Raw genomic sequence first — 27,900 nt, 5'->3', positions numbered from 1 at the left:
AACTGTCGCAGGGCAGGGAACTGTCAGTTTGCTCATCCACTTCATGCTCTCTATTATCATCATCACGCCCAAGAAACTGGGAACAGAGTCAAGGCACTGCAGAGGAACTTGGAGAGGTTTTATCAGCACGAAGGAAGCAAGACAGAGAGAGTTTCGGAAATGGGGAAAAAGTTTGACTTTCCAGCCTAGTGTATGCGTGGTTACAAGACACCTGGGGGTATCCTACAGTGATTACCAGGAGAGGATGTCTAGAAGCTGGAGCGTGACTGCCAGGACACTGACAGAGCAGTATCCTGCTGTGTGCAGCCATCCATTAGCAGGTGCCTAGGGTTGTCCCTGACAGGGGAAATCTCAAGTCTATAAAAATGTGCAATGCCCTGCCCAAATAATCCTCGATTTTGTTTACAAATGAAAAAATAACATAGAAAGCAAAGGGTGCTGAGAATTCCTTCATGTCAAAGAAAAGTGTTTATTTATTTCTTATCTACATACACATCCATTTTTATTGCAATCACTGAATAAAAGAAGATTATGGTGCAATGTAAGGCTGATGGGGTGGGAAAGGGGTATATTCTCCTAGACATTTCATATTTCTGTTTGTCTGCAATTACAGTCTGTTTAGGCACCAAGTCCAGTGCACAGTATCACACAGATGGGAGAGATGCTGATGTTCTGAGCAGAGGACTGATACTTAACAGACTTGCAATAAGCAGTCTTGCTGACGACAGTGAAGAAACCTGACTGGTCAAAGCCTGTTTCAAACAGTAGCATTGCACCACAGTTTCTGCTTTGGAAGCAGAAACAGCAAGAGCTGGTCTCTACAAAATGTCTGTGAAACTACGCTTGTAAACTGCACAGCGGCATCTCGGCAGCTGAAGCGTCTCAGTGCCTCACGACTAGTGGAAATGATACTCAAGGATGTTCACAGCTCTTTCAATTTCTTTTATCAAGGAACGGTTCTTGTCCAGAGTATGAAAACATTAAAACTAGCATCTGTAGGTTGTTCCAAAACCACTCGGTGTACAGGATTGCATTCTGCTTTTCATACTATTTAGAAGTGGAATTTCTTCTGTACATCTGACCTTCAGTGCAGTACCAGGTAACATCTGTGATGCTGCGGGAAAATGAGCATTAAGCGATCCTCAGATACGCTGATGCAGCATTCAGTGCTGATGGTTTGCATGAAACGTTCCATCAATTCTTTCCAGTTCCCTGATCCTAAGGACAGCAGGAGCTAATTCAGACCCTGGCTGAAATAATGCTGCCTGGGGCTGGTTCTGAGTTATACCAAGAATGAAGGTCCGAAGGATTAGCCAGGGCAGGGTGAGTTTGTCACTGTGGTGGGCAGAGGCAGCAGAAGCTGGCACAGAGCTGGCCAGCAATGCTGGGCAGGTGAGAAAAAGCTGATTGTTTTCACCCCTCTGTTCCACTGCATCGCAAATGAAGATGCAGAGCAGGGATGAACATTTAATGGCTCTCACAACTGCTCCTATCTGCTTCTTGTTTTCCCTCCTGGGCAAATCTTCCTTAAGTTTGAAAATGGGCCGTGGATGGAGTTATCAAGCATATGTTGCCAAAAGTGTGAAGCGAGGCAATATAGATGCTGTCAAAGTACAGGAATGGAAGTCCAGATTTTACAGATCTTCCATGGAAAAACTGGCTTTCAGATTGTTAGGATCCAGAATGGGATAAATGATGTGCTTTCATTACTAATTCCAAATTATTGGCAGAAGAATTGTGCACCAATGGAATTGCAAAGGGTGTACTATATTTCAATCCACCAATAACATGTGATGCAAGTTAAAAATATGCAACCAATCAAAATATCTGAAAACCTAGAATTTGAAATCCAATGCAGCTTACATCTACAGCTCTGATGTGGCATACGTTGGGCTCTGTATATAAGTGACATATTGCTGAACATATACAGTAAAATCCGTAATTCCATCTCAACTGCTTAGGACTTGTGGTCTGTTTTATACCACACATAAAATGTGATTGGGAAGGAGTCCAAGATGGCTTGTATGGAAGTTACATCTGATCTGTTTCTCGCTGATTGCACTTCTATGCGATTCCTCCTTGCTCAAACTTCAACAGCTGTCAGGGGAGGCTTGCACAAAGACTGCAGGATAGGGACTAAACGTGTAAACGATGACTAGTACAATCAGAAATACTAATTGACTACAACAGTTGCTCCCTCAGGGTATGGCAAAGCTTCCTTTGGAGGCAGTGAAGCAGGGACAGGCCAGATGTTCTCATATGATAGCATTAGGCACCTTGAACTCTAGAACCACACCTGCTTAGTCAGATGTAGGCTGTAAGTACCCTGTTTGTAGACTCCTGATCCTGTTTGCTCCCTGAAGCATGACATACACACCTTCTCAGTGTTACTCAGCCGTAGGATTAAGATATGCTATGTGTGTGGTGTGGGATATGCGGAGGGTCCATGTGTTAGGCTGTGATGGAGAAGGTGATCCCAAGGCAAAGTAGCCTCAGCCCATACACCGATTGCTGGAAGCTTAAACCACATCCTGCAAGTACTTTGCTGTACATATCCTCACACACGGTGTGGATTTTCTACAGATGTGACTGTTGTACTGGGTCTGGCTGGAATGTTAACTTTCCCGGCAGCAGCCCATTCAGTGCCGTACTCTGTACTTGTAGCTGGAACAGCAGTGTTATCACACCAGTGTTGTGTCTACTGCTGAGCAGCAGTGGCACAGCATTGGGCCTTTCTCTAACCCTCCTAGGGGGTGGGCAAAAAAGTGAGGAGAGAAACATCACTAGGGCAGCTGACCTAAACCAATCAAAGGGATATTCCATACCATGTGGTGTCACACTCAGCAATAAAAGGTGGAAACAGGAAGAAGAGGGGAGGGGTGGGCTCTCGTTGAGAAGACGTCGGTCCTCCTCTCGAACACCGGCTGCGTGCGTTGAGGCCTTGCTTCAAGGACGTGGTCAATCATCGCTCATTTGTGGGAAGTAGAGAGTAATTTCTTTCCTCTGCACTTCCATATCGCTTTCATTTATTTTGTTTGTTTGTTTTCCTCCCTTTTTCCCCTTTCCCTTTTATTTCCCCTTAGTTAAATTGTTTAGTTCATGGTAGTCTTTATTTAATTATTATAATTATTTCCCTTTAATTAAATTATCCTTATCTCAACCCGTGAGTTGTTCTTTGCTTTACTTCTCCCCCTCCTTATCTAAGGGAGGGGGAGTGAGAGAGCGGTTGTGGGGTTTAGCTGCCCAGCACGGTAAAACCACCACAACTGTCAGTAGGTAAGTTTAGAAGATCCAAATGCAGCATTTCAACTCTGTAATAGGTTTCTGCATTTGTGTGCAGCTCTATTAAGGCCACAGTCTCAGTAAAACAGAGAAAGGAAGTGAGTGACTTCAAAGGGTCAGTGCCATCACAGGTCTTGGTGGTGCTTGGGAGTTGTCACAACTGCATCCAGCTCCTAGGTCTTCAGCTGTAACCAGACATGCTCTTGACAAAGAAAGAGCCATGAACAGTTGTTTTTCCACGCTGTATTGCTTCCCAGTCAGGTAGGATTCCTCTCGTCTGTGTTTGGTTTCTTCTGTAGGGAAGTCTACAGTAGTAGACTTCCTACACTACTACAGTAGTTCACTACTGCTAACCATCAGCTGTCCTTCAATTCGTGGGTCTGAAGAGGAGATATCAAACAGAAAAAAAAAAAAGAGAAGGGATGAAACTGAAAGTTGCTGCAGCAGTTTTTCTAGATCACACCATCAACCACGTGCTGGAGGGACCACCACAAAATGCCCTTACACACCTGAGAGAGACCTCCCTACCAGGGACCTTCTGACAGTCAGGAAGGGTGTCAGCAACATGCCAAACACATCTTCCTCAGCGTACATTTTCACTGTGAAGCAGGAAAGGCAGTAAGGCAGCCATGTAAGTAAAATATCGGAAGGTGAGTCCCAAATGAATTTGAAGAGCTCCAAAGGCAAAGATAATGTTTTGACAATTCTGATCTCTTAAAATTTTGTGGGAGGACAGGAGAGAAAAATGGTGATGTAATTTTATCTTACCTTTCCTTTAAATCAGCACTTACATTCTGCTCTGGTCCTAGTTTTGCATAACTCAAAGGTAGATTTAGACCCACAACTGGGCCTACAGTACTCAGCCACAATATAATGTAATTTGTGTGTCTAGAAAAGGACAGAAAAATCCATAAACATCTTACCCAACTTTTCTGCATTGCTGATACAGTTGACAGTCACAGAAATAAAAATAAAATAAAATAAAAACAACTTCAAGTGGGGCCATTCCCTTACTTTATCTACATCAAGTGCACTTCAGCTTTCAGCGCTTAAGTGACACTACAGAATCCCTTTCTGTTTGGATAAAGGAAGTTGTTTTGATGATGTTCACTCCCTAGCTGACTTACTTTGCCTGCACCACAGCAAGCCTTGCAAAGCACAGTAGTGCTTCTTACCTGTTCTGTTTCCGTGAGCTGGCCAGTACAGAGGACATGAATTCATTAGTCCGGCAGGGGTGTAGAACAAAAAATGGTTGCCCAAGTAACGGGTGCTCCTAAGAGGGAAAATCAGTTGTTTTACTATGCAGGAAGAAAACAGAAAATATATTGTTTACCCTTGAAACAGACAAAGCAGTGTCCACTTAACGCTTGATGCAATTTTTCTCAATTCACATTGTTTTTCTACTAGCAGTGGCTGACATATCAATACTTGACAGCATATTTTCTTATCTAAAAAGAGAAATAAAAGCACCAAGCAGGCAATGCCACAGTTTAGTTCAAATGTAAAAGTTTTCAAAAGCAGCTGGAGTTACAGTCTTGTCAAACAGGTGCTGAGAAATAAATGGAGTTTAATGCGGGGCTTGTGAGAGGAAGCAGGAATGGAGGAAGAGCCCTCAGGGTGGCTTTAACTTCCACTAGATGGCATAGCCTCACATTAGGCTATTCTATGGAAAAAAAAAGAAAAAAAAAGTATCCTGAAACACAGTCGTTTGTCAAGAGCCCAATCAAAACTGTCCTGCAGGAAAAAAAAAAAAAAGCCATATAGTGACAATTAAGTTTGCAGTCATACACACTCCCTACAAGGCTTTGCTAAGGCTTTGTGTGTTCCTTTCCACCCTCACACCGCACGGGGTGCTGTTGAAAACTCAATCTGATGCTGCACAACGCTTTCACTTTCTTCTCCAACAGGCACTGAAACTAAGTACGTGCTCTGACTGAATCAAACCTGCACTCCACGCACAGCCCTAACAGTGATCTCATCTGCTCTTGCATCAGTGATACCAAGAGATCAGCACATCTGCCTCACGCACTGTGCCCCGGGGAACTGATTTTCCTTTAATGCTGCTGAGGTCACTGCTGCTGCTTCTGCACCAAAATCAACAAATCCTACCTCATCCCCACACTCAGGAAGGGCAAAAGCACTTAGTGCAGCACAGCAGGGAACAGCTAGAGAGTGGTTCCAGGAGAGAAAGATGCCCAACGTGGAAGGCTAGCATAGCCTGCTTGCAGCCAAGCCCAGACTGCTGGAGCCAGAGCCTCGACAGAGACTTACTGTGAGGACTGGGTGTTTTATTCTGGATAAAGGCCCTTTTCCCTAGCTGCACTTCTTGTGGTGGCTCTACTACGGTTGGCCAAGAAGAAACTATACTAATCTTAGTCTCCGAGACATAATCTCTTATTCCAGTCTGATAGAACTGCAGCCGGAGTCTCCTGGTTCTGTGGCTGCATTTTGTCTTAGGATTTAGCAAATTGCCTGCACTGAAGAGAGGAGGACCGCTAAATCTTCTTACAATACAGTAAAAACTCCTTTCCCAACCCCCTGCTAACAAATGAAGACAAATCCTGGCCTGTCACCTTTAGCAAAGAGGACATATCCTGTATCAATCACAGTGTCTCTTGCAGTTGAAGGACACTTGGTTCTCATGCTAAAAACACACTCATAAGGATCAATCCTTTTGTGTCTAGGAGAACTTTTAAAAACTTCCAGATGCTTCACAACATACAGAAATAATGTTCAGAAAGCTGTGTTTTTACATCGCAGTGCAAACAGATAACTTACCCATGAATGCTACCATCTGCTGTTGGTAACAGTGAACTGATGCTGTTTTCCATTGAGAAAAGCTAACAGTTTGAATAAAAGATCCATTCAAATTATCTGCTAGCTTAAATCATCTCAGATCTCTAAGCAATTCTAGAAAATACATAGGTTGTGCCAATGGTATTCCTCAAAGACAGTAAAAACAGATAGTTAACAGTATTTACAAAACTATTAAGCCAAACCAAACAAAACAAAGTACATCAAGCAGCAAGCTGAGCAATTCCCTTACGTGAAGAAAAAGTCTAAAGAGATAATACACAGCCCCAAAGAGAACGCAGAAGATCCGCTGGGCTTTGAATGTCTTAGCACTGCAAGAAAAGAACAAGGATGATTTCCAAAGATGAATGTTCAGCCTGAAGTCAATCCCAACCATCCCGTGACCTGGTATTTCATCCTATCCTGCAGTTCTTGCTATAGCAAACCTCCAATGAATGACAGCCAATGGCAGCCAGGGATGATTTTTTAAATAGCTTATTCACCTTTCTTCTTTTAGTTCTTCCTCTCCTTACAACACAACGGAGTGAGACTGAAAAAAATCCCAAACACTAACAATTACATGTCTGTATGAAAAAGCAAAGTGTATTGCTCCCCAATTTTTCGGAAGTGTCATACCCTTGATCCCATCTTTAGTGCCAACTTAAGAGCATGTGACAGTGGTGAAATCCACTCAACTTCAAACTCCCTGCAGCATCTCTTCCACTCTTCTTGAACAGTGGAAAGGCGCTTTATTCCCCTCCTGATCCAACAGATGTAAAGGGAGAGGTTTCTGCGACAGGACCCAGCCCCCGGCTTCAGAGTTGGTAGAAATACTCTGAGGACACTTGGTTTGGGTTAGTCAAACCCTCCTCCTTGCTCTTCTGAAGCAACACCAGTGCCAGAGCAGTGCAGATTTCGCTGTAATCCACCTAATTTTGAATGGCAGCAATGAAGTGACCCAGGGGTTCATTGAAACTTATGCTGCTTCTTCGCGAGGCTGTGGGCATGGCACATGCACTACAGCTGCACATTCACAGAGAGCTGCTTTGGCTTCCACTTAGGCAAGCTGAGGACTGTCACTTATTTGTATACCTCTAATCCATGAAATTTAGGTATTACACAGATTCTTAGCAAATATGGTGTCAAGAAAATAGTTGTGTATAAAATGGGAATTTTTCAATAAGCTGATTGAAACCACTTGTCTTTTTCACCTCAAATGAAAGGAATGGAACTGCAAGAATGCTACACTTTTCAGAAACATTCAAAACCTGAAAGATAGGAATATGTCACGCTCTGTACATCTGACAGGAAGCACACAGAAGCAGGAGAGATTGAAAGATTTCCTGAGCCAAGCAGGAGTTTCTAAGGAGGGAAATGGCTGAGGCACGGGGGGAAAGCTGTTGGAAGTACCGGACAGCTGCCAAAAAAAAAAAAAGAAAAAAACAAGTTATCAAAGCTCTGAATGACTTCAGAATTGATACTGGGCTATAGAGAATTTTTATTGCCAGGTCACCAGTTCAGATTTCAGCCCAGGCTTGCAGTAGCTAGAACTCACTATTGTACGACAGCTTACATGCAATTGTCGGTCAAACCAGCATTAATTAGTGCCCTTGCTGGTCATCACTGCAGATGAGTCCAGAACTGAAGGCAGTGGCTTATCTTGCCACCCCAGGGGTCCGTGCTGAGGTGCTCCATCAGGAGAAGCCAGAAAGGTGCACTTCTGTCGCTCATGGTATGCCCTGAGAGAGGGCTGCGAATTTGCAGTGTGATCACTCCCAGGTCCTTCTCAAACACTGTCCAAAGTGTACCTCATGAGAACGAGGGAGCTAGTGCTGCATCAGCTCCAGGAACCTGCTTAGTACCTGCCACAATCATTTGTTGGAATAAAGATACTCCACAGGCAATGAAATGTATCCTGGAAAAATGCTGGGATGGCAATACTAGCCTTCAGCTAGCCTCAGCTGTGCATCCCTTTTGAGAAAAACATAAAGTCCTATTGAGGTTTCATGGAAAAAAAAAAAAAAAAGACCATTTTAGGTAGTAAAAAAGAGTCTCCTCGTTCTTAATCGGTCATATAGCAATGCCTTTTACAGAGAAACGTGTGTGACTTCCAATTCAATCCCAGCAATTACTCGCTGACATTGTACAGAAAGAACCCATTTACAGGTTGCTCTCAACTCTTCCGGACAGCAATGCTTGGATAGTTAATTTGAAATCGGCTGCTTTATTTTCTTGTTGCCATCCCCACACTGGCTCACAGTGCTGATCAGCACCTGACACTGGAGTCCGTCACACACCTGCATATCTCTTGAGCCTGACCCAACTTTCACTGGAAATCAAGTTTTTACAGGCCGCAACCAGCTCCAGTGAATATGAAAGCTCCAAACCTTGCTCCATTTCCTTTCTGTAGGAAGACATCTTTTTTAGGTGACATCAAGAACAACTTCAAAGGACGATCTGCACCCGTTTCTGTCCCTGTTGCCTCAGCTTCTCTCACAAAACCACGTAAGAGATGTGAAATGTTTCACTGGTAGTTTGATAATGAATTTAGTTCTGTTTAGGGATCCTACACGTGACTGAGGAGCGTAACAGCTTCCTGTATGTTAGCTGAGCAACCACAACCATCTGTGCAGGTGTGGTGAGCTCCCTCTGATGCGAGGACAAACTGCTGAGCTTAAACCTCGTTCACCGAGGTTTTTGTTAGTGTGCCTGAACCCTCAGCAAGAACAACGACCAAAGGAATGCCACAGGCTCCCTGAGGATGAGGAAACATTTCAGTTGGGCAGCAGCTTCTTCTGTGTGGCACAAAGAGGCCTGTTTTCATAAAGCCTGTCAGGGATGCCAGTACTCGATCAACCGTCCTTCACCTGTTCTGCCCCCATTTACTGATGCAATTGGGCTGTCCTCGCAAGGCCGTGAGGTGTAAGGGGTTAAGACTAGCTTCATCTCCGGCCCTGAGCACTGCCTGTAATGCAGTGAAATGTCAGAGATGAGTCTGAACAGTGGCAAAAACTGGGTGGCCGCTAAGTGCACATATAATCGAATACAAAACTTCCACCGGGTTGGGTTATGTCACTTTACCTATCAGTGCGCGTAGGAAATACTACCCAAGTCAGATTTGAATTAAAAATAAACATTACTTCAGGTATCGGGTAATTGCCTGTAGGTAGCTGTGCTGTGCTCCGCTATTCTCTTTGCCAGCCAGCAGGTATTTTGTTGTCAGTACATCTCCTGTAACAGCACCATTTATCTTCTCTGTCATAACTGGAGCTTGTCCCGTAGTAATGGCTTCTATTTTCTCCAGTGCTACATTAACTTGCCTTAGACCATACATCATAACATTTATGGCCTCTCCGTTTACAATAGTGCAAGGGATTTGTACCTAAAACTAACTCTGCCCCGATCCAGTCTGCATGATGTTGTTTTACAAATATCATCACGGAGGGGTGTCAAAACTTTCATGCAGGATACTGCTACCAAACACCCCATGCAGCACCTACCATCTCCAGGTATTTTCCCAGCAGTGTTTGCAATCCCAATCATCAGGTCAGAAAAAGAAGGTAGGATTAATAAATCATGACCTCCATAATCTCTTCCGTTCAAGGAAATGGAAACAGTGATGCAATGAATAAGGAAGCTGCAGGCCCTTCCCTTTTCACCAGCTTTTAACCCCACTTACTGAAATAAATGCCTACTCTTATGTAAAAATCCTTCACACAGGGTTATGATGCTACAAGTATTTTATGGCCTTGAATTCACAACCTCCTTTTTCATTCCTTATTTTTTATACACACCAGTAGTAACTTACTTGTCAATAAAATCAAACTCTTCTTATTCAGAAAGACAGCAATATAATTTTTCTCTTCAGATTGACTCTATGTCCCACGACCACAACAATAACTGCACACGTGGAACCCAAAGCACGTTGAACCTGAGGTCAAAGGAAGACTTCATGCTTCGATTACACACACGCTCCAGTTTGGGTGTAAAAATCAAGTAATGTTTTTATGAATGAGGGCTAGGGGGACATTAAGCCTGAGCAGTGAAGTCAGATGAGCATATGCATGTTGTGATTACAAGGTCCAGTAATGGTACTTGTAAAGGCAACAGGACAGCAACAGCTGTTACAAGAAACATGTTCCAAACATCTCTCTCTGTTTCCTTCTTACAGATTTTCCCCTAATAATGGAATTACTGCAACAGGAACTCCATTATTATGGCACCACTGTGTTGCAGAAGCAGCATTAAGGAATTTCAATTACACCAGAAATTTCTATCATCCCGTTGGAAGGCACAGATGATAGTAATAAAGCTGCTAGAATACTAACTGTGTAGTGCTTCTCCTTTCTACCGATGTGGGTCAGAACATTTCTACTAGTGCAGCCACTTCATAAAAACAATGTTTAAGGAATAGGACTGGTATTGGTTACAGAGAAGTGATAATCAAAAAAATCTTCAGATGGGGCAAGATGGCTGGTGAAAGGAATGTGCTTGCTGTAAAAGCTGGCAAATCCAAAAAGCATTTTAAAAGCTCCTACCATCTTAGTGGGCACAGGATAGTTTATTACCTGGGACAGGTGACATATTTAGTCACCTTGATTTCGATTTACAAACAGAAGTCGAGTCATCCCACTGATGTAACTGAGGAAAGTTCCGACAACTTTGCAGTAAAACACAGAGAAGAACTCCTATTGCTAAGCGTGCTGAGGATAAAACAGCCTACTTCTGTCTGTAGCAGGTACTGGAGAATGACTCTAAAAGTGCAACTATCTCTGCTCTCCTGCATTTTCTTAGATAATCAAAATAAATCTGCAATGGTACTGAGCTAGGGAAAACCTGAAGGGAGCCTGATGAGACAAAAAAAGTGAAAATCAGACGAAAAAAGCGATTTTCTGTCATTACTGAACCACTTTTTGGAGGAGAAGGCTACAGATGGATTTTAATTCCTGCTCAAGTTCTTTGGAGAGGGACAGTTACAGTTGCCCTTATGATTTAATGTATGTGTTCCCTGTGTGTTTTCAAAGACATGCTACCTTCAGCGACATGTTTTTATTAATACTTTCACAACTGTGAACCCCACACAGTCAAATAAGCTTTCTTCTTGCATCAAGTATGAAGTCCAAGTCGAAAAAACAGTTAATCAAACTGCTGGAGTTTTTCTGAGGAAAATGGAGTTGCTTTGGCAGATTCCACAACACAAATATACGAGAATACTTGATGCAGCCAGAATTTCTGTAAAATGAACCACATTTACCACTTTGTACCTGCTGTTTCAAATCCATCATGGCCAAGACGGTGGAAATGCTGTTTCTGAAGAAACAAATTCTTCAGAGCACAAACTGCCACTCCTTTTTCCATAAAGGACATCTTAAAACCCTGCTAATGACATGAAAGCTGGCTGATCACAGCCTGAATGCAGCCTTTTGTCTACAGTTTGCAATAAAATTGTTTTTTAATTTGGACAGAGCTCTAACCACCACATTCCATGCACACATCACCTCTACATTGCTAACTTACTGTGACTTACGTTGACATCTTCAGCTTCTGCTGAATGTGACACCTGAACGTGTCTGTAGTCAAATGTCACAAAAACATCAATCTTGCTCTTCCATTTTTAAAGCTACCAGAAATAGGATGTGCATCCAAAACAGGAATGGTACCTCAATCCAAAATCTTTGAGGACAGCTTTGCTTTTCTTGTATAATGCACAGTGCAGGTTAGAAAGTCATTTAGACAAAGCCATTTACCCAGAAATAAAGTGTTTTCAAGGGCAACAGACAGAAATGTATTTAATCAGAAGTTTCACTTTCATTTACTTTACATCTTTGGGCCCTTCCTATTTCAGGTTTATTCAGAAGATAAATACATTTTCCATATAGTGGTTTCTGTAACTAACACAGTGATAACAACAGAAAAGAATGTCTTAAGATCTGACATGCTTATGCACTTTTTGTGCAGAGCTTACAATTGTATCACCTTAATACTACAGAATAAAAAATAACATAAATAACTAGATAACCAAGACCTATTTCATATTTCATCCCTGAAATTGGTTCATCTGCCTTATTCCAGAATATTTACAGTTTTAAGAGGGTGATAATCCTCTTTTGCAATTTACATATATATTTATTTTTTTTAATAATTTAACATCTAACAGAATATCTTTTAAAGGCATACCTAAGTCACGCAGGACAAGCATAACATTAAACAAGAATAGACAACACTGCTGATGCTTATATATAAAACCAGGTTTGAATTACTAAATTTAAGAAAAAGTGGAATAAAGCACTAGGTGACGCTCAGACAAAGCTATGTTTTTAAAGCCTAAACTTCCCAAAAGCATGTAACTTGCATTTAGGATTCTTTAAGAAAATTCTATAGTTAAAAATTGGCAGGTCCATAATTATATTGTCAAGAAATGGCATCTCAGCCATTTTTCCAAGAAAATAAACAGATGATTCCTCTTCCATGCTTGCCAAAATAAGATTAATTCAGTTGTCACCATTTTAGTTATGTAGCTTATAGTCTTAATTAATTACTATTTGAAATCTGTTCTTAAGTTAAGAGATTCATCTAAGGTGCAAAACTGAAAGATCCAACAAGCTGTATAAGTATGGAAAGATTTTGGGACAGATTTCCAACTCTGATTAAAAAATGTTGAGTTCAGAAAAAAAAAAAGAAAAAAAAATCCATAATGGCATTTGATAAATGTGCCCCCGAAGGGTTCACTTTATAATCCCAGGAATTTCTGGACAAGAAGATATTGGGAAGAGAGATTTTCATTGGACTTTTGAGTTTGAAATACTGTAACTAGCAAATGAGATGGCATATATTCCTACCTCCTCTATATAGTTTATCAAGAAGGAAGTATGACTAATAGCTATAATGTTGTCAGAAGACAGACAATTACTACAGGGTAATGAATGGAAAGCAAATTTCTTCTGCAGCAGAGCAGTAGAACACTAATTTGACTATATCAAATATAAGAAGGCAATCAAATGTCCGTAAAAATGTGACTCAGCCCTCATTCTGAGTTCAGGCCAAGGGAAGACTTGCACCCCATAGTGCATATTACTTGAAATACCATTTGTTGGACCAATACTCTGAATAACTACTGAAACAGCAAATTCTTATTCTTGCACAGACACTTTAAGACCATCAATATTCGTGGTAATTTTCCTGATGATAGACTCGATATAAGGCTACAAGCATTGTGCTGTGTAAAAGCCTGATCTGTCACAAGTTGCCCAAGAATCTCTATACACAGTATATGGCAGAGTAAAAAGTTTGAATTGGGATTAGCGAGCACCAAAAAAAGTGAATGCTGGCATAAGAAAGGTGGAGAACAGAAAATGCCAAAAGGAACTGAAACGGTCTGCTACGAGGCCTTCCCAGAGCTGCAGCTAAGTGCTTTGGTTACAATGGTATTCAGAGTTCAAAAAAGACTTGGAACACCTCAGTGTCTGTGACAACAAATGAGTGAAACACTGAGCTCTCTTCAGAGAGCCCAAAAGTTTACGGAAGTTTGAACATATCACTGCTGCAGGAGCCGTAACTCCCATTCTGCCAGGGCATTTTGAGCAGTCTCTCTGCTTACTCCTGAATTAGGCTGCTATGCAGCCAGAAATACAGTATACAAAATCGGAACGCAACACTGGCCTCTGTCTGACTTTCAACTTTAAGAGCTGTCAGGTGGTTTTGTGAGTCCTCAGAGTCTATACACAGCTGCATATACTGGTCTGACCATATGAAGAAAATCCATCTCCTTTGATGAGTTCACCTTCCTTTTTGAACCTCAGACTGTCTGAAGAATGTAAGAAGTGCCCTACTGGATGGGAACAGAATCCATCCAGCAGTGGGTCTGGTCTGCAACAGTGGCAGGTGGAAAAGCTGTTGTAGTAGAGCAAGAGCCCGGCTTTTTTCTGTGGTTTACTCCCTTTGTGCTTGTTGTACTACAGATGATGGAGGACACATTCATGCATGGTCTTTTTGAATCCATTTATGGACAAGTGGTCTCATGAATTTGTCTAAATGCTTTTGAACTGCTGATCTGTTAACCTGGATACTGAACCTCCATTTAAATGGCACTTTAAAAGCTTTTCTTAAATAAATAAATAAAATCTGCGGAAGGGCTTGACCAAGAGCACTTGCTGCAGAAAAAAAAAAAAGGGGGGGGAATTGTTATCAAGTTTACAACAGTTTTGTGACCATGACAGTTGTCTTTCATGTGGAGTTGAATTTGTGACATATATGATATCCATTTCCCTCACACTGTGCAATCGATATTACTGTGTACTTTAATTTTTTCTTCACAGGAACATTCAATTAGGCGGAATATTCAGTAACCAGCCTCATATCAGTAATGATTTTCTGGTTCCATACAGGCCTGCTGGAGGTCACTGCAGGGGAAGACAGAAGAGCAACCCATCTCTGCCTACAATGAGCAATGCCAGACCAGGAAAGGAATATACTATTTCATCTTCTTCTTGGGAGGCTCTGTGGAATCTCTCTTGCTAGAGAAATTGGCTGTAAAGGCAAATGCAATGTGTAGCACTGTCAAATTTTTTCTACAGAAGCAGAGAAGAATCAAGGGAATCAATACTACTACACTGTAATTCATTCAATTAATTATGTATCAGTGTAGAAATATTATTAAATCTCCATTTCAGAATAACTGATCAATTCAAGGAGCAATAACACTAAAAGTCTGTACTGACTTGTGCCCCAGAAATCAGCAAGGATCCTCCTACCACTTTTTATCTCCATATGAACATTACCCATTAAGCCTTTTCACTTATTCTATATCCTTCAATAGTGGTCCACTGTTTGGTCTTTTCCTCCTTTGAAATTAGTCAGACTAGGTTTATGCCCATAAAGTCTTACTGGGAGAAGCATGACTCAGCTGTAGGGCAGCTATACATTATTAATTAATGCTTAGTTTTCAAATAAACCTTATTGCTAGCTTGTACACCACTGTTGTGTGTTTTCAACCACAGAAGTTCAATCTATCACAGAAAAATTTAGATTGAAATAAATATTCACCCAGCTTTTCCGTTCTTAGATTTTTCCCTCTGAAACAGCCTTCCAATCCATGCTGGTAAGATTCCCTTTCCTCAGGAAGTTGTACTAATAATTTTCCAAAAATATTAGCAGGGGATCCATAGCAACTGTTGATATGAGTCAAAGTGATTTAAGAGAGATCTTAGCAACCTTCTGTTAAGATATACTGTATACAGCCTCCCCCACTTAGCAAAATCCCACAATATGGCAAGAAAGATTTGTATGTCTAAGAATAGCTACCTACACACATTTTTCAAGATGACTGAGCCATAATGATTTAAATCCTCCCTACCACAGTTTCAGCAAGATGTGCCTCTACAACACTATATCAAAGTGTTCTGTTCAGAGTTTTGAATCTTCTTCCTTTTTTAAATCACACCATTAACATCCTTGACATTTTAGAAATAATGTTTATTGATTTTTCTGTTAACATTGCTATAAATTAAGTGATGTAATGGACAGGATTATTGAAGTTCTATAAAGAATATGTCTTTCAGATTCTTAACTACATATTGAAAAAGCGCAGACTCTGGAAAAATACTGCAGTTCTGTGCTGTTCTTGGGAAGTTTTCATTTGGATGACTACTTTTTATGTGACAGAATGGACATATAACAGAGATGATATTACAACTACCTGCTAAGTACCACATGACAGGAGAAAAACATCTGATTTAGGTGAAATTGAGAAATAAACAATAGTAACAAATCAGACATAGGAGAATTCCTTATCACTTGCTGTTCTGAAATTTAATATCTGTGGGACAGGGTTGCAAATATTCCCTTTTGTAGTAGAAGTGTTGTTAGTAAATGCAAATAGCTTTCTTCATTGCAGATGAGGATTCATAAAAGGGCTGAATAGACTGAACATGAAGATGCATGCACAGTGCAGAAGGAAAACAGCACAATCATCTTCAGCCTCATTCAATTAGCATTGGTGTCAGCAGCCCACACCTTTCTATTTTAAGGGTTACACAAGGTGAGCCTGTAAGCTAAGACCTGAAACAGCGTGGAGGATCTTTTAACAGACTACCACATAGACAACAATGATCTACCACATTTAGGAATTTAATATAGCCCTGAGATTTAAGACTTGCAACTGCCCTCACAAACTACTGCATTGAGAGTCAGTATCAGAATGTCTGATGTCTTTTTTTTTTTTTTCTGGGGTGACAGCAAAGCACTAGAAGAATCAAAACACCAACCTATTGGCAGCAAAAACAGAACCGACATACCATACGTGAACCTTGTCCGCTCCCATGGTTAGGAGGAGTGCCCTGCAGGCAGAGCCCTAATTCACATTTTGGTAACAGAAGCATCTGGGTCTGAAGAGGTTTCGGTAAAACCTGCTAAGGGGCAGGGAATGAGCAAGGCAGCATGTGCTCTGTTAACTCCCATGATCTTTCAGAGTCCTGACTCAGATTAGTTTTTTAGACTGTTTCTACAGAACCTTCAAGTCACCAAGCCTTCATTCTTGTTTTATTGGGCAGTTTTTCAACTGCTGAGCCTCCTGTAATAATGCAATTCGATTTCTATCCTTGGATGTTTGATTTTACATTCCATCATCGCTGAGCATTGATTAAAACTTAGCAGATTTACTTGATTGTGTTTATGACTTTGTTTTCTCAGGGCAAGGTCAGGGTTTATGACAACATGACACTCATAAAAAAATAAAAATAAAAAAAAAATTGATGATGCTTGTTTCCTGACTGTGATCAGATTTATTCTTCAACTTTTAAAATCATCTTGTTAGTTTGCTTAAAAACAGAAAAAAGTAACTGAGACATGGACTGGCACAAATGAGAAGAAGCAAAAATGAACTTGGGCACATATGTTCAGGGATTTATATCCAAAATTCTCTGAAATTCTCACTTTGCTTACTCCTAGCCTTTGGAAGACCTGTTTCTCAGCGTGCTAAGTCCCCCCTCACAGAAGAAGAAAACATTTTTCTGCTACTTGCCATGGGCATAAACAACTATATCTGGAGAACATAAACCTCTGGCCTACACCCCAAACTGAATCCCACAGCCATCCACACAGCCAAACCTGGTAATGTACAAAACATACCAAAAAGAAAGAAGAGATGGCCGTTATACCCCGCTTTACTCTACAAGCGAGTAAAGAACTAATCTGAGACACGAGACCTAGATTCAGCTTTCTTTTCTTCTTGTTTTAGAGTAAAGCTCTTAACTTCATAGGAAGTTAGCCACACCACTGTACCACTGAGCTGCGTTTTGGAGGTGGGAATGTTTCACTCTTCCCTGCTGAAGTTGTTCTGTGCACATTTTTATAAACACCCCCCAGCGCAAAGACAGGATGAAAATGGCTAGTGCCTTCACCCATTGTCCACACCAATAAATACTCTACTATTTTGTAATAAGTTTTGGAAGGTGCCTGGAAAATAAATGGGTCTTCTTAGTTCACTTTTTAATAGGTAACTATATGCATCATCAGGCCATAATTTTGAAAAGCAAGTATCTAAAAATTAGAGGACAAAATCTGCTAGTCACAGGTACTTAATACTCTGTATTGTCAACTTCTACAAGAAGGACCAAATACCATGTAATTTCAGGACAGAAGTTCTAGCTATAAACACAGAGTTATGTTTAACTGCTGCACATCTCCCATTCATGCTGGAGAAGATTCCCAAAACGACAAAAGTTAAAATAATAGCCTTTACAGATAACCTGAAAAACTGAAACTTTGTTTTAAATTCCTGGTTGTAAAATAATGCACTACCCCGTCATAAAATATGCTCACTTTAAGATTAAGATTTCTCCACCTTCATTTCAGGTCTATTCTCTGTTCTCCACTGTTTGTTTTGGATCCTTTCTCCTGTTCTTGTGGTCTTTCTTTGCAAATTGTCTCATCATTTAGCATTTCACTATGACATGTTTGGACTTCTGCTGATTTACTACGCCTCTGGTGTATCATACCTGGATTTTAAAGCAGTGAACCTGCTGTTCATTTACACAAAGAAGGACCATTATGTTGGAGCTTTTTTATACAATACCACTATGTATCTACCTAAAACTGTACTGGACTTCTCTGCTAAATATCAGAGCATATGTGAGAGAAATGTGTCTCTCTTGCTGTCATCCCTTATCACAATGATATACTTCATCATTCCTTTGTACAGACTTTTATTCCCATTTACCGTAATTTTTTTTTAGCTGGATACTTTTGCTTGGAGGTTTTGGAGATTGCTCCTGAGTTGTTTTTTTTTTTCCTGTTATTAATTGAAATCTCTCCAGTGCTATTTTTACATTCATCCTATTTGCAGGACTCAGGAAGTGATTGTCCCTCTGTACTTGGCTCTAGTGGGGCCGCACTTCAAGTACTGCGTTCAGCTTCGGGCCCCTCACTACAAGAAGGACATGGAGGTGCTTGAGCGGGTGCAGAGAAGGGCGACGAAGCTGGTGAGGGGCCTGGAGAACAAGTCCTGTGAGGAGCGGCTGAGGGAGCTGGGCTTGTTCAGCCTGGAGAAGAGGAGGCTCAGGGGAGACCTCATTGCTCTCTACAGGTACCTGAAAGGAGCTCATAGCAAGATGGGGACTGAGCACTTCTCCCAGGCACCAAGTGATAAGACAAGGGGAAACAGCCTCAAGTTCATCAGGGGAGGTTTAGACTGGATATTAGGATAAGTTTCTTTACTGAAAGGGTTGTGTGGCATTGGAATAGGCTGCCCAGGGAAGTGGCTGAGTCCCTGGAGATCTACAAGAAACATGTAGATGTAGAACTTAGTAGCATGGTTTAATGATGGACTTGTCCATATTGGGTTAAAGGTTAGACTAGATGATCTTAGAGGTCTTTTCCAACATGAATGATTCTATGATTCACAACATTTCTGTCTTCCTTTGGAAACATCGATATTTCTTATTTGTCCTTAAGGCCAATACATAACAAGCTTAGGAAGTACGTTTAAAAAGTCAGGAAAAAAACAGGGCTGGCAGTCTGAGGTGCCCAGAAGATCCCCTAGGACATCCTAATTCATGCTGAATGGGACAAACCAGCTGAGGTGCAACTGAGGAAAGCTCTCTTTGTATTTCAGGAAAGTTACAATAGGCACTCAGAAAGGAGCTTCTTCGAAAGAGTACATTTCTAAAATCCACTAATTCAAAAATGCAAAGCAACATTCTTTCAGAATACGTAGAGAGTAATAGCTAATGCAGGATATCCTCAAAAGCATCTATGAAATTACAAGGAAGATATTCAGGACACAGACATGCCATGTCTGCAACTCCCTTTCTGACTCTTCAAAAAGAAGCTAAAATCACAGTTGGCAACAGTTCTGAAATGCAACAGTAATCCATAAATACTCCTTAATTTTCCTGTCATTGCAGAATTAAGCTACTTCCAGCTAACACAGATCTTACCAGGTGTGCTAAATTGATGTCATTAAAAGCCATCAGGAAATACCCACAGAGACCTGTAGCAACATTTAGAAGTTTTGTTAAACAGCTGTGTGTTATAATTGATTTGTATTATTTAAAACAGCTAAAGCAAGTTATCTCCGGATGTAGAAAAGGGATGACTGAAGACTCCAGGGAGATTTAACTCACAAGAAAGCCAATCACAGGAACTTCATTTGAGCATTTTAAGATTATTACTAGAGGAAGTGCAATTAAATCATCACCATTTATCAATTATCATTATAAAATACTATGCAACCTTATCATACTAATTTATTTATGAGAAGGTAACTAGTTGGCTTCTGCTTACTGCAGTAAAAATAATCTAGTCAGTAAAAATATCTAAAGACACTTTCTCTGAAAATGAATATGCCTTTCAAATAATAATCAAAAGTAACAGAAAAGTTCAAAGTTTTATTTAAATTTGTTTTCAATTATATTGGTGATATAATTGCCAAATAGCTAAACTCTTTGGAGCTCATGCTATGTTTCAGTTCCTGATCTCTGCTATATTTTGCCATACAGAGTATAAGACAAAACATAGTTGTATTACGACTCTACACTGGCATGCTATACACATTTCATAAAACACTTAGAATGTAAGTCCCAAATGTTTGGTTGAACATCCTGGGTCTGTGATTAAAAAATGGCAGTAAGAATTTGTTTCCTGATCTGTCAACTCTTGAATTAAAGTCCAAAATCAGCCTTTGTTAAAAGGTAAGTAACATTACCCTTTGACAGTTGTCTGCTCTTTTTTTTTTTTTTTTTTTTTTTTCCCCAGTGGTGAATTGCTTGTAGAAGTTTTGCTCTGTTTTGGAGCAAAATCCTGAACCTTCTCTCTCTGTTGTCCACGTGTACTGAGAGTTCAAGCCTGTTTTGGTGAGTTTGCCCAGTGACTTGCATTACATGATCTATGTCCCTGCAGGCAAAGCCTAACCCACATAGCAAAATTGGTCAGCAGAAATGCAGGAGAAAAAAAAAAAGAAAAAACACTTGGTATTTCAGTTCAGACCCCTGGCCCACTTGAGGGCAAAAAAACACTTCTTCTTGCAGACCTAACTCCCATTTTGATCTGAGCCTTGCAGGCTATTGCTTACTGTAGGTTTTTATTATCTTTTGTAATTCCTTTGAGAATGCTCTGATCTTTACTGCTGTTTTCTATTTGATCTGGCATATGTATCTCTCAATTTACAAGGGGAAGTGTTTGTTATACCAGCAGTTGTTGGCACTTAAAATACAATACTGTTGGCACTGTTAATTGTGCTGGTGCTTTGCCTCCCCTCAGACTCAGACAGAAATGTACGCACAAAACCATGAACTCCCTTTGTCTTCTTACCACCTGGCTGGATGGCCAGTGCATCCTCACTGCCCGGTGCCTGTGTGCTTTCATCTAAAATTAAAACTGTAGACCTCTTAAAGCGGCTTTCCCAGAGGCTCTCTCCCACAGCCATGTGGGAAAGTACATTTTCAATCCAGGAATGCAGCTGGGGCCTTTGGACCTGGTTCAATACTGATGTGAAGCAGGCTAACCTCCCTCAAGTCAGCAGAATTCAACAGCCATAAGCCACAGGTACATGGTATTCAGGGAAATGAGGTACATACAAAAGGCATAGGGGAAAAAAAAAAAAAAAAAAAAAAAAAGAGGTAAATTAATTCCAAATCATTCATGGAACTGCTGAAGGATCTTACCTTCTACCTGCCAGCAGTTCCAATATTATGCTATCAGCCTGAGGCACAATGTGCATTATTTTGGGAAAAAGCAGTTTAACTTAGTCTGCAATGACTTATTCAATGGAATATCACCTCGATGTTATGTCCAGTAGTGTTTTGCTGCTATAACTCTGCTAATTTCTCCAAAATGTTTTTCTTTATATCTTAGTTTCTGTCACTGGAGTCATGGGCTGAACCACTTCTGGAAAGGTGCCGCAGAGACAAGAGGCTCAGCACACCACACATTTTACCAACATAAAACCTGTTCCTGCAAGCCCCTGCGAGCATGTATCTCACACACTTACTTCCCTAGTTAACAGATGCAGGCCAGTTTTACTTTACTGTGTCTTAAGAGGCAAAAGTAATCTCCAGGTGGGAGTGACCTGCTTTTCCTTTTGGCTTCCATCACTCTGATTTTACACATTTCAAACATATTCTTTTCGCTTTATTCTCAGTAGTACTGCATTATGATTTATTACCTACACTGTGCTGTGGGTTTTTGCAGTGCTTTGCAGACAAATAGAAAGAGACAGTGCTTTCTACAGAGGAGCGTGAATGTGGCTTCAGGCCACAGTATAATGTGTAGAAGTGTAGAGGAGTAACACCTCTGGAGTGCAGATAGCAGACTCTCCTATACATTTTTGCAGGTGGGACTGTAAGCTATCCACAAGCCAGAACAGCTCATCTGGGAAATACCTGAGATGTCAGCCCCAAAGGATTCCTAGCATCTGACTGTAATTAAGAGTTACTGGTCTCTATCTACCAGCAATGGATTTTCAAATGGATTGAAAGCAAAGTTAATTGAATCTTCTGCCTTTCTATGCAGAAACTGTCATGATTTAGCTCTGAATCTTAAACTTGAGCTATGAATCACAAAACTTTACAATCTGAACTACAAAACTTTCTTGTGCAGAAAAGGGAGTTATCAGCTAATCTATTATTTTATTAAATCCAATTTTCTCATCTTCATTCTGTAGTAGACAACCCAGATAATTAATACTTTATTTAAAAGCATCTATTATGACAGAATCTGCAAACTCACAATTAGAATTCAGAAATGCACAACAAACATCTGAAAACCAATGCCTGTTAAGTTCTCAGGGAGCTATTATAATACAAATAATAGTCTGTGGCTGCAAAAACATCAACGTTGCTTGTGTTCCCATGATTGAGTGCCATTTACAAATAGACATCCTGTAATTAAGTTGTATTAGTTGAATTATGGAAACACCTGTAGACCTCAGTTGAGGTTATATTCCTGTTGCACCAGCTGCTCCTGTAAGAGACCTGTGTACCTGGAAGCAGCTAAGATCAAGAAGCCAGTGATGGAAGTGGGGAAAGAAAAGAGACATTGGTATCTTCCTCTGATGATAAAAAACCTCACACCTGGAGAGTTCCCACTCTTTGTCCAAACTTGCACTGGAGGCCTGGAGCTGAGCGGAGAACCCAGAGTGCACAGCTCAGCTCTGAGTCACATCTTCCTGGGCACAAACAGGACTGTTTTCAAGACAGCCACCATCACAATTCTACGAATAGGACATAAATTGCTGAAATAATCTAGTGACTTTAAGACCACTTCAAATAAAAGTGATTTGAATACCTCTAAAACAAGGCACTGATAACAGAGTTTACTAATCTGCTTCCTCTTGTAAAACATGGTGTTCATTAACCACTGATTCTTAAGTACATTAGTCAGTAACAACATATTATTTGATTGAGAGACTAATTTTCTCTCCTTCAATTCTTGGGATTGCAGGTCTATTTAAAATTGAAAATTACACAGTCTTTTTGGTAATTTGATTAACAGACAATCTGTGAACTATTACACCGCTATATTTTACTTAAGTAAGCAAGTAAGTCTATTTTCATAGTTGCCAAAAACCAAAATTACTTAGAAATTATCAGTTTTCAGGACTGGCTTTTGAGAAGGATTTTAAATGAGAGATATGGTCACACTAAGTCTTATGTGGTGAACATCTATGTATTCTTCAAAATCCAGGTCTGAAACTGTTGTTCATAACTGGCTCAACATACCTCAGTAAGACTTCTATATCTTTTATTTGTGTCCAGGAGAGAAATAAGGCCATTGAGGATTTGGGCATATATTGCAACCATCAATTTTGTAATGGACGAGTGGCTTCTCACCTGCTGTGTAATAGTGTCCCAGGGCCCCTCCAGCAGACGAGCCTGGTAGCACGCATGAACACTTTTCCATATTTCATCCAGAGTTAGAGGTCTTCCATCTGTGGTAGAGGGGAGGGGAAAAAGCACCCACAGTCAGAGCTCTTAAGCAGGCTGTATTAATAGAGTACAGCAAAAGAAAATCTGAGAATACTGATTATCTGCAGACAGATGGAAAAAACAGCAGAATGTGACTGAGCTGCTTCTGGCCTCAAAACTCCAGAACAGTAATGCTCAAATCCTAACTGGATGTGTGTATAAAGCTAGCCCAAATTCTCGAAACTATCCTATACTTCTCCATCCCCTGAGAGGAAAAACTCACTTTCCTGGTTGCAAGTTCTAAAGTTAAAATAACTTTGTAAAACAATGCTTGAGTAAGAGAGATTAAAAACCACAGAATAGCATCATTAACAGTTATTTCATGTAAATACATGTAATTCATAGTGAGAGAATGGAAAAAAATGCAAGGAACAAAATTATGCAGTCAAAAGTTCACTGCCCTTTGCTAACTTAGAGGACTTTTTTTTTTTTTTCTTTTTCCTTGAGACATATTTTGAGACATTTGAGACATTAAGACATTTTTTTCTTGAGCCATATTGTCACAGCACGTTTCAGTGGTGATGTTAGAATTATGCCAAGGTATTACCACTTTGAAAATAATCATGTCAATTTTTTCAGAATATTTGTTTTTGACAAATAGCAATAGGATATTTTGATATACTTTCAATAAGTTGCTTCATCGTAACATCTATTAGGTGTCAGAGACCATTATCCTGTGATAACTAGTTTTATTCTACTGACATTTTCATGTCTGTAAAATGAACAAGATTTATTCATCCAATTAACATTTGAATGCCATGTTTAGATGTAAGTTAAAAACAGCTGCCTACAGTCTCTGTTTTATCTTATCTTCTGCATGCATTGAAAAAACTGCACCAAGTTCTGCACTTACTTAAGCACCATATAACAGAAGCATTAAGATGTGCAGCAAATGAAGTATCTGCGAAGGCAACAGAATATTAAGTAGATACGCTATGCCATCCTCAGGAACATGAGACTTGCTAGACCTGCATCTCCCCTGTCCTGTGATGGCAGATATCAAAGTTGTTCTGGCTAACACTTGCTGATAAATTTGTTACTAGAGAGTAAGTGAAGTTTAGGAGGAAATATTTATGCTCAGATCATCTGTGTACAAATAATACAAAATACCATAGATACTTGCAATTTTATGTTTTCCATACAACCTGCAAAGGCAATTCAGAGTGAGCGTAAATGGAAAATCTAAAACAACATACATTCAAATGAAAAATTTGATTTACCACTCTAGATTTTGCCCTGTACATCTCTGTGAATTTTTATAGCAACACTTGAGCAAATTGAGATAGAGTGGATTACTCTGACTAACCATCTCATTTATAGAAATTATCAAATATGGGATCAAGGATTAATCACATAGTTAAAAATTACCTGAGTTTTGCCTCATGGGTCTTATTACTTCGTGTATGAAAAGCAGCATACTGTCCATCATATTTCGGTATAGAATTATTTTTGTTTCAGATAAAAATACATATAAACTAAAACCAGAAGTTTTACATCACACCAGAGTGAGATCACAGTCAGTTATACACTTCAATAGTTATTATAAACTAATTGCAGCGTTTCACATAAGAACAAAAATTGATCGGGCATTCTGACCAGGCACTTACATATTGAAATATCCTTGGATTTAAGCCTCCCTACATTCTGAATTTTCTGCACAATTATAATATATTTCACTAAGATTTAAATGAGTATAAAGTCTTTTTTTTTTTTTTTTGCTGTTGTTTTGTTTTTAGTAATCATACATACTTCATACATACTCCCAAGTATTGTATTCCTATAAATTCTCATCTAATTGACTAGCTCAGTTTCCTAGAAGATGGGAATACAAATACAGCAGGAAAGAATAACTTATCAATACTTAAAATGGACATGAGGTTTAGCTTCACAGCTGGGAACTGTAAGACCCTTGCAAAAAGACAGGTGATTAATGGGTAATTTTCCCATTGCCTTTTGCAGGATGAAGACCTCAAAGTCTGTTGTTTTCCCTCTGAATGAGACGAAATAAACAAAACAAAACTAAATAAAAGCTACACTAAGATCTCAAATGACTGATAGAAGTCCTAGTATGTTAGATAGCAGCTGGAAGTGAAGAAGAGTTTTAAGTTTTTGTAGTCTGCTTTGTTCTTCCTCCTTTCTGTATCAAAAGATAAGTATGGATGATAAAACTCATCTCAGGTAATCTGACTGGAGGTGTGTTACATGTTTTAAAAGTCCTCATTGTGTGTGAATTTGTTTACTTGTTTATCATATAATCACAGAATGGTTTGGGTTGGAAAGGAACTTAAAGATTAACTGGAACACTGCCAGGGATGGGGCATCCACAGCTTCTCTGGGCAGCCTGGTCCAGAGCCTCACCACCTTCAGAGTGAAGAATTTCTTCCTCATATCTAATCTAAATCTATGCTCTGCCATCTTAAAGCCATTCTCCCTTGCCCTATCCCTACACCCCCTGACACAGAGTCCCCCCGCAGCTTTCCTGCAGCCCCCTTTAGGCACTGGCAGGCTGCTGAGAGGTCTCCCCGGGGCCTTCTCTTCTCCAGGCCGAACAAACCCAACTCCCTCAGCCTGTCTTCTCAGGAGACATGTTCCAGCCCCTTGATCATCCTTGTGGCCCTCCTCTGGACTTGCTCATCCCTGTCCTCCTTGTGCTGGGGCCCCAGAGCTGAGCGCAGGCTCCAGGTGGGGTCTAACGAGAGCAGAGCAGAGGGGGACAATCCCCTCCCTTGCCCTGCTGCCCACGCTGCTGTTGGTGCAGCCCTGGGTACGGCTGGCTTTCTGGGCTGCAAGCACATATTGAATCATTTAGGTCGATATAACTGAAGCCATGTTAATCCCAGTCTCCCATCTTGGCACAAAACACACTTCTGTATTCTTTGGGCACTTTCAGCCCGCTGTTTTCCAGGGCTGCCAGCGTTCACGTGTCTAGGGGCTGACAGAGCGGCCTGTAATTGTTGCTGCTAGCAACAAGGGGCCACGGCGGCACCCGCTGAGCCAGGCGGCCGCTCTGCCTCTTGTGGCGCCGCTTCTTGTCACGGAGCCGAGCTCCCCACGTACAGCCAGAAAAACAAGGCGACGGCAGCAGCGAGCAAAGAGAAGTAGCAGGAGAGGAAGGCGCAGGCATCAGTTTCACCCTGCAGTGCATTTATCCACCATCCCCACAGGGTGACGCAGATGCTGAGGTGCCTGCCTAAGCCCTGAGGTGCTCATCCTAAGCCCTGTCCCAGGTATAGCTGGGAGCAGGTGTGTTGACAGAATCAAAAATTTGTGGTTATACGCCTGCTTTGTATATTTTACCTCATTAAATAATCACACCAATTGCCACAGAGAGCAAAAGGAAATTTCTACCACACTGCAGTCGGTAGCTGCCTGTGGGTCATGCCAGATTTACCCTTCCCTTGACAGACCACAAGGCTGGCGCACAACACATTATCCACTCATCAGTGCTAGGACAAAATACAACAAGAAGGGACAAAAGAGCCTGGGAGACAACCAGATGAGATACTTTTTGAGAAAGAAGCTGATGGATAAGAGTCAAGAACTCCTAATATTGGTTCTACTTCTGCCACTCACTATGGGCTTGAATCAATTAGTTCGCCTGCCATAACAGTCAGCCAAGAATAACTACAGCATTCATATCAGAAACTCTGATTTTTATTATTTAAACTGCCTTGATAATAACAAACACTTGCTTCAAAAGGCTTGGTTAAGGTCCAGTTGGGGTTAACTTGTTTTTATCACCAGAAATAAGAAATAATTAAAAAGCAGATTTTCTTTTAACAAAATGTTTTATATGTCCAAAACCATGATCCAGCCCTTTCTCACAGAACAAGGTCTTAAGAAGAGACATTTTTCTGAGAAAGGAGAGAGTGCTTTTGACTTCAGAGAGTAAGTCTGGTTTCTGGAAAGTGCATCCATCAGGCCCAGTACTGTTATGAACACAGAAAGTCATGCCTTCAGGGTTGGAGGAAGCTACATTATCTTCCAAGCTGTCTCTAACCACTGATTAGCATGGTTTTTATTGGCAGGGATCTATCTGTATTGTCAGAAAGCTAAACATATTTTGAGCAGGTCAACTTGAAAATCCCCTTTCTTCACTCTTTTCTAGGTGAGCTGGGGTGCAGTCTGTGTTGACTCCTGCTCTTTCTTTTTGGTGCTTAGTCAGTATTCGCGAATCTTTCTCTAGCTTTGCAGGAAAAAGCAGTAGCAAAGTGTGAAACAAGCTTTTTTTTTTCTTGACATACAGGGTGTTTCCTGAATGATACCTGTGTCCACCTGTGATTTTGTTGCTGCTACCTCACTGTCAATGCAAGAGGTGTTTTTATGTATGGTTTTAGATGATGACAATTCAGGAAAAAACTGAAGT

At 40.6% G+C, this 27,900-nt stretch overlaps 1 protein-coding gene across 4 annotated transcripts in view; it reads right to left on the bottom strand.

Moving 5' to 3' along the window:
* Window positions 1-3,063: 3,063 nt before the first annotated feature.
* The window catches only part of ATG10 (autophagy related 10), a 78,617-nt gene continuing 53,780 nt past the window's right edge, over window positions 3,064-27,900 (bottom strand). For 2 of the 4 annotated variants that reach the window (XR_014619308.1, XR_014619309.1), the window contains exons 5-9: window positions 23,400-23,497; window positions 4,458-4,555; window positions 4,051-4,170; window positions 3,792-3,957; window positions 3,650-3,662 (exon numbers count right to left, since the gene is read on the bottom strand). Coding sequence is in view for 2 of the 4 variants with exons in the window: in XM_084305444.1 (XP_084161570.1) it covers window positions 3,650-3,662; window positions 4,051-4,170; window positions 4,458-4,555; window positions 23,400-23,497 (329 nt within the window). In the remaining 2 variants the exon portion in view is untranslated. Of the gene's footprint in view, window positions 3,663-3,791; window positions 3,958-4,050; window positions 4,171-4,457; window positions 4,556-23,399; window positions 23,498-27,900 lie in introns of all 4 variants that reach the window. The other 2 variants (XM_084305444.1, XM_084305445.1) reach the window with 2 other exon arrangements.

Source organism: Netta rufina (assembly GCF_964035555.1).
Source record: "Netta rufina genome assembly, chromosome: Z".
NCBI lineage: Eukaryota > Metazoa > Chordata > Aves > Anseriformes > Anatidae > Netta > Netta rufina.
The sequence above is the reverse complement of the archived record's forward strand: the minus strand, read 5'-3'. Positions and strand labels throughout refer to the sequence as shown.